At 37.7% G+C, this 12,589-nt stretch overlaps 1 protein-coding gene across 1 annotated transcript in view; it reads right to left on the bottom strand.

The window, feature by feature from the left end:
* Positions 1-12,589, bottom strand: part of C4bpa (complement component 4 binding protein alpha) — a 34,637-nt gene that overhangs the window by 5,979 nt on the left and 16,069 nt on the right. Inside the window, exons 9-10 of the mRNA XM_005079894.4 lie at positions 1,670-1,858; positions 459-623 (exon numbers count right to left, since the gene is read on the bottom strand). Coding sequence (XP_005079951.1) covers positions 459-623; positions 1,670-1,858 — 354 coding nt within the window. The remainder of the gene's footprint in view (positions 1-458; positions 624-1,669; positions 1,859-12,589) is intronic.

Raw genomic sequence — 12,589 nt, 5'->3', positions numbered from 1 at the left:
CATATATGTTTTAGTTGTTAGCTTGATATTTTTATGGGGCTCCTAACAGTGGAAGTAGAAGTGTCTCTCCCTTTCTTTTTCTGATCTTGAGACCCCTTTCCTCTTACTGAGCTGTGTCACCCAACCTTGATATGACAGTTTGTGCCTAGCCTTATCCAATTTTGTTATGCCAAGTACAGTGGATACTCCCGGGAGGCCTGCTCATTTCAGAAGGAAAATGGATAATGAATGGATCTGGGGTAGAGGTGAGGTAGGGTGAGAGGATGGGAGAGATGGAGAAAGGAAAAACTGAGGTTGGAATGTATTGAAAACAAAAAGTAAAGAAAAGAAAATCACATAATTACAAGAAAAAGCCAATCAAATGTTTTGTCCTTAATCTATCAGGGAATAACTTTGCTCTCCATTCTTGACAACAATTCTACCCATGTGGTATTAGGTAGAAAGGAGGGGGAAGCTACCTTTACATTGTGGAGGTGCTGGTGTCCATTGTGAATGCTTGCAGGAGATGCTTGCCTTTCCAACCAGTCTGTATCCTTTATCACATTCATATGTAGCCTCAGTTGGGAAGAATTTAGTAGTTTTTGTATAGTGTCCATGGGCAATGCTTGGAGGAAAATTACAACCTTGATGATAAAACACATGAGAGAGGATGAGACATGTACATGAAATGTGTCAAACAACACCTCCCCAGGATTTGTGCATCCTGAATGCTTCATTCTATCCTTCTTTCTTCCCTGCCTATGAGATCACTGGACCAAAGCCATGCACTTGAATGGCCTTTCTGGGCATCTCAGGCTCAGGAATTTGGAAGTCTCAGCTACCCACTGATATAATGTGGAAGCTCCTGAGTGACCTACAAGGTGTTGGAAACTTTACAAGGTGGGGCCTCATGAGAGGTTCTTAGGTCACTAGGGGCTTTCTCTTTATGGAGACTGTGTGTCTCTAGTTCTCTCATCTCTTACTTTCCTCGCTGCCTTATGATTGGGCAAATAGTTTTACTCCAACTTATACTCCTGCCATGATGTACCCCTTTACACGAGTCTAAATCAAGGGGGTCAATAGATGTCAATATCTTGACAATCTGGACATCCATAGCACATTACATTGATCCAATATATTAATGGTATCATGTTAATTCTAGTGATGAGCTTGAAATGCTAGCATGATGGAACTCCAATTTACAGATTATGAACAGTCCAAGACTTGACACACTGACAACTTTTTCCCCTTCAAGGTTCAGTAACTTTTAGGACATCCACTGAAGCAAAAGTCACATGATTGTCACTTGCAATCATACCATAAGGAAAAGGCTGAGCACCAAGCTCAGTTCTTTCAGATTCTAAAGGTGGCACAATCTATGCTTGGGAATGCCATGCATTGGTCTCTTGATAAAACTTCTATTCACACTATTACTTAAAGAAATTCTGGGGCTAGAGAGGTGGTTCAGTAGTTAAGATCACTGGCTGCTCTTCCATAGGACCAAGATTCAATTTCCAGCATCCACATAACATCTCACATTGTCTGTAACTTCAGTTATATGGGATATGACACCCTCAAACTGACAAACATGTAGGCAACACACCAAAGCAAATAAAATAAAAATAAATAAAAATTTAAAAATAAAGAAAGTAAACTCTCCCCTACAAAACATAGTTCTATAAGTTCTTACTCTGATCACATGATGGTGTTCTGGGATTCCATGTGCCATCTGATTTGCAAGTAGCTGAAAGGATGTGTTCTTCATGGCATACGTATGATAATGTGTCATCATAGAAATAAGTACAGTCATTCTCAGGATGTCGTTTTATATGTTGAACGACTCTAATATTATTTGGGTCTGGTTCTGGACAACATATCTCTAGAAAACAAAAATGGAGAATAAGGGTCAATGAAACCATCATGAAGAAGTTCTTACAGTTAATGACTCATTTTCTGCAACATTGAAGAGAAGTTTGGGGTACAGAAAAAGGAAACCCAAATGCCTGGTCTTGTGCCTTCTGTAGAATTTCTTTTAAAAACTTAAGTCCAGTCACTTCCTCAAATTAGACAATTTGGGGGGGATTTCAAATATGCATATAATGTGTTTTAATCAATTCAACTCCAATTCATTCACAACAGTTCCTCCCCTATTCCCTACACATCTTAATTTCATGTTTCTTTTTTAAAACACACTGAGTGCACTTAATGCTTCCAGTATGTGTACAGGTGTAGAGCCATCTGCTAAAGTATAAGCAGCCTATCAGAGGCTGCATCCTGCACAAAACAACAAAAAACTGACTCACCATTTCCAAATAGCCATCAATTACTAATAGCTCTGTCTTGTGTCTCTAAATATAAGCAGAAAGCAGTTGGTTACTCCCATAACATCTGTGCCTCGATTGCACCAGTGGGCACACCTTGCCAGGCCAGTGTTGCAACAGTTCATAGTTGGATAATATACTACTGATTACCTCCCCCCGCATCCTCCAGTAGTGTGCATATCACCTTGCAATACAATGAAAGATAGCCACTAGGGATAAAGCATCTAGATTGATATAAACTTGATTTCTCCACATTCTATGATTTAAGTATGAGTGATGGCAATAACCTATAATTGTTAAGGATCTTTGGTACCCCACTGACCAACACCAATTAAAGAAGTAACCATACCTGGCACTATGCTTTTTATTTGATAACCTATGGTGCCTGAGAGAGGCACTGTTGCCTGCACACATACCCCATTACATTAAAACTCTTTATATATGTGTATATGTGTGTTTTTAATGAAGATTATAAACTAATGGGGCTCCAAATGGCTTTTTTAAAAAAAGCCTTTAGTGTTATCTCTCCCCATACTTTCCTCTATCCTGCCCTCCTACCCGCCATCCCATTTAATCTTTCCTATTCCACTATGCCCAATTTTTCTCTTTATATAAACTGTATTTTTCTCCCTCCCATTGAAATACCATGCCATGGACCCTTACTATTTTACTAACTTCTATGGGTACTAAAATTTAAACACATATTTAAAGATACAAAGCCAGCATCCACACATGGAAGAGAACGTGCAGTGCTTGTCTTTCCAGTTCTAGGTTTCCTCACTCAGAATGATTTCAAGATTCACCTATTTACCTGAAAATGTCATTTTTTATAACAGGTGGATAATATTTCATTGTGTAGGCTTATCATATTTACATTATCCATCCATCAGTTGATGGACATTTAGGTTGTTTCTATTTCACAACAATTGTGCACAGAGCAGCAATGAACACAGACAAGCAATTATCTCTGTAGCAGGATTTGAGCTCTTTGAGTATATGCCCAAGAGTTGTATAGCTGGATCATATTGTAGCATATTGAGTAATTTCTGTAATGTGCATTTTTTCTGCAAGCTGCATGGGTCTCGCCGCTATCTTAGTCCCCAAATAACACACAGGACACTATATTAATTATGAAGCTGTTGGCCGTTTGCTATGGTTTCTTAATGGCTAGCTCTGACTTAATTATTAACCCATAATTACTAATCTATGTATATTTATAAGGACTTATCTTTCTAAGGATGCTCTCCTGATGTGTCCTCTCCTCCCAGGAGATCACATGATGACCCCCCCCTAAATTGCCTACATTTTCCAGAATCCTCCTTCTTTCCTAGTCCTACCAATCTTGCTTTCCTCTTGACCAACAGTGTTTTATTTATTAACCAATAAGAGAGACATATACACAGAAGGACTTCCCCCATAAAATTTCTACACTGATTTAAATAGCAGCTATACCAGCTTATACTCCAAGAATCAATGAGAAAGTATCCATTTTCCCCATGTTCACAGTAGCATTTGCTGTTATTCATTATTCCTAATCTTAACCATTCTGACTGTGGTAAAATGAAATCGCAAAGTAGTTTAATTTGCTTTAAGATTCCCTAAGGATTTTGAATATTCTAAAAAATAGTCGTCAGCCATTAGCATTTCTTCTTTTGAAACTGTGCTTAGTTCAATGTTCAAGTTTTTAATTGTGTTGTTTGTTTTCTATGTGTTCTGGTTAGTTTTTGTCAACTTCACACAAACCTAGACATCTCTGGAAAGAGGGCACCTGTTGTGGAATATTATTTTTACTCTGTAAAGATGTGTTACATTTGTTTAAGCTGTGGAATATTATTTTCATTATGTGAAAGTATGTTACATTTGTTTCTGCTGCCTTTATTAACGTAAAGGTGTGTTACACTTGTTTCTGCTGCCTTTATTAATGTAAAGGTGTGTTACACTTGTTTATGCTGCATTTGTTTAACTATATAAAGATGCGTTGCATTTGTTTCACCTTGTCTGCCTGAGGCGCATGATTGACCTAATAAAAAGCTGAATGTGCAATAGCTAGGCAGAAGGAATAGGTGGGGCTGGCAGGAAGAGAGAACAAGGAGGAGAAGAGAGGGGAACAAGAGAAGGAGGAGAGAATGAGGGAGAAAAAGAGGGGCATGCCCAGGGCCAGAAGCCAGGCAGCTGACAGACAGACATGAGAAGCAGGGAAAGTAAGATATACTGCTGTAGAATAATCCTTCTGAACACTGCGAAAATGTGTTGCTTTCGTTGTTAATAAAAATTTGACTAGCCAATAGCGAGGCAGGATTTTTCAGGGCAAAGAGAATGCTGGGAAGAAGGATGGAGTCTGAGGATTTGCAGGCTAGATATAAAAAGAAGCAACGTGTGAATTTCATAGATGAGGTAAATGAGCCTTGGGGCAGCAACAGAATAATAGAAATGGGTTGATTTAAGCTGTAAGAGCTGGCTGGAGACAAGCCTAAGCTATCAGCTGAGCATTTAACAATATCAATCTTCTTTGTGATTTTTGGGGAGTGGGATGATGGGAAAGAAAAGTCTGCCTACAATATACAGAAGGAAAGAAAGGTAAAAAAAACCTCTGAGGCAAAATACAGATGAAGAGAAACAGGTTAATTTATAAGAGCTAGCAAGAAAGGAGCCTAAACCAAGGCTAAGCATCCATAACTGATAAGTCTGTGTGCCATGATTTGGGATCTGGTTGGTGGCCCAAGAGAATGCCTCGTACATTTGATGTTCCAACATGGGCACAGATTTCCACACAGGGCCTGAGATAGCTGAAGGAAAAGAAAAGAAGTTGGTATACCAATAAAAACAGCAAGCTATGTAAAAATTCCTGCCAAAGGGCTGGCACTGGCACCCCATGGCTGGGGTGGTCAAATGATGTTGTTCACCATTAAAAAACACAACTCTTGGCCAGACCCACAGGACCTAACAGCACCTCTGCCATGGACCTGAGTAGGGGCAGGGGCAGCCACCAGAGCCACTGGTGGAGGGCGTAGCCAGCACTTAGCTGTTTAAAGTTTGGCTCACATGTCAGAGGACATGGCAAGAGCACAGTTGCAGGCATTTAGTTAAGCGGGTCCAGGAAGAGAAAACTTCTAAACAGGTTACAGTGTGTTTAAAAATGTGCTTAAGAAAAGGGATATAGACAGTCATAGAAAAATTAAATCCTTCAGAAATTGTAAAGTCTTTAAAGAAAGTAAAGTAATATTAAAAGGATAAGCCATGTAGAGATGAAAAATATACAGGCAGTCTGGATCCTGTATATTTGACTTACAAATTGACTTTGAATTTTTGAATATTGATGAGCAAATGATAGCTGCTGAGAGACATAGGACTGTAAGAGGGACTGATGAATTAAACCAACCTGGATACTTTAGGAATGCCTTAACTTTAAAATGGAAGTCAGAACATATATTGTGTTGGGGAAGAGGTTATATTTTTGTTTCCACAAGAATGGAAAGGCTATGTATTCATCAAGATTAATGGAGATCCGCTTTGATTGGGGGAGACTCACTGAAAATAAACCTAGAAAAACTACAAGTGACTTATATTTTACCTGCTTAAACATAAAACAAATCATCTTTGGCTGACCTGGATACAACACACAGTCCATACTTGTGTTAATGCAGATAAGTATGTTATCTTTGAAAGTTTGTGTGTTTTCAGAGCAAGGGGACCAAACACCAATAAAAACAGGTGGCCCAGGTGATGCAGCCTCTCAGAGTGCCTCTATTGCAGTATCAGTGTTATTCATACAGAACAGCTTCAAGGCTGCTGACTGAGATGGTCCAGCCTCACAGACTATTCTAGCCAGGATAGCAGATAAGTATTGTGCTATCTGGTTGCACAGAGACTGGACAACAAATGTTATAGCTAGTTTTCCCAGGGTTTGACCATTATCTCAATTTTCTCAGGTTCCCTAATGAGTATGTCATGGTATGAATGAATAAATTTATTTAAAGGAATAGATACACAAAGGAGAACCAATAAAAAACATAATGTCCACCACAATGAGACAGGTCTGCTCCTGGCAGCAACAATCTATTTCAGAAAGGATACTGGGCATCAAAGAACTTCCATATGGAATTTGCTTTCAATGTGATCAAGTTAGACATTTGGGCAAGAAACTGTCCTTGCTTCAATTGTTGACAATATACCATCCAAACTAGACACAAAGAAAAGTGATTGTCAAACTTTGCCAAAACAAGGCTGGACAGTCCTTCAAAATTCCTGCTTCACAGAAATGTTTGCCGAACATTCTAGGCCTGTAGGCCAAAGACTGGATGCTCAAATAAACCCTTTCCTCCTCAAGTTTGCTATTTGTCATAATGTTTATAACAGCAATAGAAAGCAAACTAGGGTGCTCAGTGTTTGGTTTTTTAGTTCTTAGTATATTCTAGACATTTACCCTCTGTCAGATGAATAGCTGTTAAAGTTATTTTCCCATTCTGTTGGCTGCTTCTTCATCCAAATTGGTGTCTTTTGCCATACAGCTTCTTAGTTTCATGAGGTCTCATTTGTCAGTTGTTGGAGTATGTTCAGAAAGTCCTTTTCTGTGCATATAAGTTGAAACATATTCACCATTTTACCCTTTAACAGATTCAAGGTATCTGGTATAATGAGATCCTTGACCCATTTGGAAGGAAGAAATAAGGATCTAGTTATCCAGTTTGTCCAACACTGTTTGGTGAAATGCTGTCTTTTTGCAATGCATACTTTTGGCCTCTTCATAAAAATCAGAAGGTTTAAGGAGTGTGGTCTCATATTTGAGTCTCCAGTTCTACTCCATTGGTCAATGTGGCTGTTTTGATGCCAGTGCCACAATGTGTTTACTACTTACAGCTCTATGGTAGAATTAGAAATCAGGAGTGGTGATACCTCCAGTGGTGTGTTTATTGGTCAGGACTTTTTGGTTATCCTAGGTCTTTGGTATTTCAATATGAATTTTAAGATTATGTTTTTGATTTCTATGAAGAATTCCACTGGAATTCTTACAGGGACTATATTGAATCATAGATTGGTTTGGTAGGATGGGCATTTTAATAACATTAACCCTACTAATCCTACTAATATCTATGAGCACATTTCCATCTTCTATTGTCTTCTTCAACTACTTCACAACCTGTTTGAAATTGTAACAACATCTTGAACTTCTTATGTGCAGGCTGATAGCCCTGAAGAGATGCATAGTTGGATGAAAGCAGTCTCTGGTGCCACTGTAGCACAGCGGAGACCTGGCAGATCTGCATCTTCTGAGCATTCCAGCTGTCCTTCAGAATCCAAATACACTGTCCGTCCTGCCAGGCAGCAGCAGCCACCTCACATTTCACAGCCTCTCGCAGCCACTCTCTGGTCTCAAGCTATACCACAGAGAAGCGAGGATTTTACGAATCTCTTGCCAAGGTCAAGCCAGGGAACTTCAAGGTCCAGACTGTCTCTTCAAGAGAACCAGCTTCCAAAGTGACTGAACAAGCCCTGCCCAGACCTCAAAGTAAAAATGGCCCTCAGGGAAAAGATGGTGAGCCAGTGGACTTAGATGATGCCAGCCTGCCAGTCAGTGATGTGTAGGGTGGGAACACATGGGCTGCCTGCCCCACCCATCCCTCAGTGTCCTTTCATGAGGCTTCTAGCCAAAGATGATAAAAGAGAGAGGGTGAATGGTTTCAGTGCACATATTATATATTGTCTCTTGGGTGTACTCTGTAAGCTGGCAAGCCAAGAGTCTAGGGAGTGGCCAAGTCAACATAATTTCTTTAAGAAAGGAAGGAAAAAAGCTGTGTCCATATTGACTGTCAGACTGAAGCTTTATATGTTTGGGTGGTAAAAATGTGTGTGTGTGTGTATGTGTGTGTGTTTTTCCTGGTGACTTTGAAATTTTAAATAACAGCTTAAAACATTAAAATTTCTTATTATTTTGTTCATTTAAAAAACCAACATGACCCCCTATGAAATATTCAATCAATATTTACACATTCTTATTGGTTAACATTATCAAACGGGACTTTGCGAGACAAAAACTCCTAAACTCATAATGTCTGTAGTGCTGCAAAATTTAAATTGCAATGTGGACTATTTAGAAATTCTAACCATTTTTGAGATCCTGGCTTTTCAGGTGAGTGGTAAATTTTGCATAGAAGATTGGATTAGAATGTTGGTGCGGGTATGAATTGAAGGTATGGGGAGCAGCAAAGGTGGGAACTAGAGCTCAGCTATAGCTCAGACTATTTTTATATGTGGGACTTTTAGATTTTTTTATTTTTGTGTAGCATGGCTGTCCTGGAGATTATGGTGATCCTCCTGCCTCTGCTGCCTCCCAAATTATAGACCCGTGCCACCAACACATAGCCTGAGACACTTGTTTGAAAAAAAATAGTACTTGCATGTATCAAGTGGTAAAAAAAAATTTATGGTAAATTTTGGGAAGATCTGATTTAAGACGGTTTCTCTATGTAGCCCTTGCTGTCCTGGTACTTGCTCTATACACCAGGCTGGCCTCAAACTCACAGAAATCTGCCTGCCTCTGCTTCCTGAGTGCTGGGATTAAAGGCATGCACCACCACTACTTAGCTGATTTTTTTTTTGGTAAGTAGATCTTATTTCTGAATTTCGATCAGTGAAAGACCTCAGTTCATATATAAAGTCATAACTGCCCTTAATGGTGAAATTGTTGTGGCCTCTAACCTTTTCATCATTAATAACTTATATCCAAGTGCCTGTGTCTTCTCATCTCATTTAGGATTGTGCTCCAAAGTCCTACATGATTGGTTTTTTAAAAATTTTTTTATTTATTATGTATATAGTATTGTGTCTACATGTATCCCTGCAGGTCAGAAGAGGGTACCAGATCTCATTACGGATGGTTGTGAGCCATCATGTGGTTGCTGGGAATCGAACTCAGAACCTCTGGAAGAGCAGTCAGTGCTCTTAACCTCTGAGCCATCTCTCCAGCCCCATGATTGGTTTTAATTAAATGTTTGAATAAATTAATTTCAGTAGCATAGCTTGCTATGTTAAATAAGATAGTATTTTATAATAGAGATACCAGATGTTGGTATTCTACTACCTGTGCAATATTTCTGTCTTGAAAAACAAATTTCAGTATGCATTTAATTGTGGGGATATCCTAAATAGAAATTCCTCTCTAAAGAACCCACAGTTCTGGTGTTGAGCGATAGACTGGTTTGAGCAAGTACTGTTTTGTGGCAAGTCTTAAGTGTTTGCTTTTCCCAGACTGCTTCTCTATGGTATTTCTAATCCCACACACTTCTGGTTTGGAGTCATGGGTATTAGTGTTTTGCCTTTTTATGTTCTAAGACTACTTGTTGGAGGATAAGAAATTTGCTACCGTGGTGGGGTCTAGGGATTAAGATGTGTTGCTTGGTTGCCCAGTACAAGGACACACCACTCACCTTTTGTATTCATAGGCTAATATTTTAGAGTTTTATGTAATTTTTCTCTTTTGCAACTGCATGGAAAACCACAGGACAACAAGGTTTTTAAGCAGTTACTACCCTTCTGCTGCCATGTTCATTATCCAGGCTCTTTTGGAAGTTCCTTTTTCATAAACATGCCTAAGAACCCGTGTACAGACACTTGGCAGTATTGATGAACTTGGCACGGTTTTCTTTGGTACAGCCTCCACAGTGCATGTTCATTTGAACGTATTTTGGTATTGGTAATTTGATATATTTCATGGTGGCAAAATATTAGCTCTATTTTGGGACTTGTTATAGAATTAGCATTATTCAAAAGCATATCAGAGTCTCCTAATATTTATCTCAATTCTTTTGTAAGTTTATGGAAATTATTTAATTGTCTTAAAACATACTTTCCTGTAAATATGCCGCATCTGAAGTGTCAACTGTTACTTTGAATGCCATAATATTTGCTGCATTTTTTTCTGTGTGTATAATGTATCTCCTTTCAGAACAGGAATGTGCCTCCTGATGTTTACTGTTATACCTGCTATCTTTGTATGTCTAATTGTTGAACACTGTAATGACTTGAGAATAAACTGCTCAGAATTCAAAAAAAGTTTTCATTGTATGAGTCTTTCAATTCTTTCCTTAGATTTAGTCAAAGATAACTTTTGAGGTTATTATGAATGGGATTGTTTCCCTGGTTTCTTTCTCAGTGTTTATCAGTGGAATATAAGGCTACTGATTTCACATGTTTATTTTGTATCCTACAACTTTGCTGAATAAGTGCTTTCACTGGACTCTTTATAGCCTTTTATGTATAGTGATCATATCATCTAGAAATAAGGACACATCTTCCTTTCCTATCCATAGCCCCCTTATCTCCTTCATTTGTCTTGTTTTAGCTAAGAGTTCAACTGCTATATGGAATATACATGGAGACAGTAGGAAGTCTGGTCTGCTTTCAGATTTTACTGGACAAGCTTTGAGTTCTCCATTTAGAATGGTGAAGACTATACATCTTGTATATTGCCTTCATTATGTTGAGATATACTTGTTAATCTCTTTTATATTGCCTTTACTATGTTGAGCTATACTTGTGAATCTCTAGTTTCTCCAGAGCTTTTATCATAAAGAGATATTGAGTTCCTCAAAGACCTTTTCTACTGAGATAACCTCATGTTTCTGTCCTTGAGTTTATTTACTGGTGGATTACATTTATTGTTCCATATGTTGTACATTCCTGCATCTCTGGAATGGAGCTGACTTGATCATGGTAGATGATTGATTTTATGTGATCTTCAATTCAGTTTACAATTATTTTACTGAGAAGTTTTACATTTATGTTCATCATTGACCTATAATTTTACTTTTTTTAGTTGAGTTCTTATCTGGTTCTGGTATCAGGATAATACAGGCTTAGTAAAAAATGAAAGTATTTCTTCGTTTTCTATTTTACAGAATAACTTGAAGAGTATTGTTATTACTTATTCTTTGATGGTCTGGTATAAAGAATTCTGTGCTGAGTATATCTGGCCCTGAGAGTTTTTAATTGGGAGATTTTTAACTATTGATGCTATGTTCTTGGTTTTTATAGGTCTTTTAAAATTATTTGCTTCATCTTGATCCAACTCTGGTTGGTGACATGCATCTAGAGATTCACCCATTTCCTTTAGACTTTGCTATTGAGTGGAATATAGGTTTTTAAAATGTTTTTTAAAATCATTTGAATTTCCTAAGTGTCTGTTATGTTTCCCTTATCATCTATGATTTTCTTAATTTGGGTCTTCTCTTTCTTTTTGGTGACTTGGATATGGGTTTGTCAAACTTGGAGTCTCCTCAAAGAACCAATTCTTCAGTTCATTGAGTCTTTGTACTGTTGTTTGCCTGCTGTATTTTATTAATTTTTACCCTAGTTTTATCTTTTACATTCAACAATTTTGTGTGTGGTTTGTTCTCATGTTCTCAAGACTTTTAAATGGATCATTAAGTTATTAATTTGAGAGCTCTCAAAAAACTTATGTATTATAAATTACCCTCTTAAAATTTCTTTCATTTTGTTCCATAAGTTTGACATATTTTGTTTTCATTTTCACTCACTTCTAGGAATTTTCAAGTTTCTTCTTGATTTCTTCATTGACCCAATTATCAGTCATTCATGTGTAGTTTAATTTCTGTGAGTGTCTGTAGTTTTTATTCCCATTGACATCCATCTTTATTCTATTGTTCCAATGTAGAATGTTATCTCAGTTTTCTTACATTTGATGAGAGATTCTTTGTCTCCTACTATTGAATAAAGTTCTAGGAATTGCTGAGAAGAATAGGTATTCTTTAGTGTGTTCTATAAATGCATGTTAGGTCTGTTTCATTTATGTAATTTATCTCCAATATTTCTCTGCTTATTTTTGTCTGCTTTACTGTCTGTTGACGAGAGTGAGGCAGTAAAGTCATCCACTATCACTGTTTTATTTTATCTGTAGTTTTAGGTCTAATAGTATTTCTTTTACAAAACTGGATGCATCTAAATTTGGTGTATGTATGCTCAGATTTCTAATAATCCCATAGTAGATTTTCCTTTCATGAGTATGAAATGACTCTATTTCTTCTGACTAGTCTTTGTTGGAGGTTTATTTTGTTAGGTAACAAAATAGCTAAACATGCTTTTTTACTAGTTCCAATTTCTTAAGTACCTTTTCCCATTTTTTTACCCTAAGTCGGTATCTATCATTGAAAGTGGGGTGTGTTCCTTGGAGGCAGAAAAAAAGATGGATCTTGATGAGAGATGTCCTTCTGTATGTTGTGAATACATGTTTCTCTTATTGGTTGACGACAAGTGAACCTGATGGACAGACAGAA

The sequence above is a fragment of the Mesocricetus auratus genome, unplaced genomic scaffold (assembly GCF_017639785.1).
Source record: "Mesocricetus auratus isolate SY011 unplaced genomic scaffold, BCM_Maur_2.0 Super-Scaffold_100676, whole genome shotgun sequence".
In the NCBI taxonomy this organism is placed as follows: Eukaryota; Metazoa; Chordata; class Mammalia; order Rodentia; family Cricetidae; genus Mesocricetus; species Mesocricetus auratus.
Note: the sequence above shows the minus strand (reverse complement) of the source record. Positions and strands in the feature narration are given on the sequence as shown.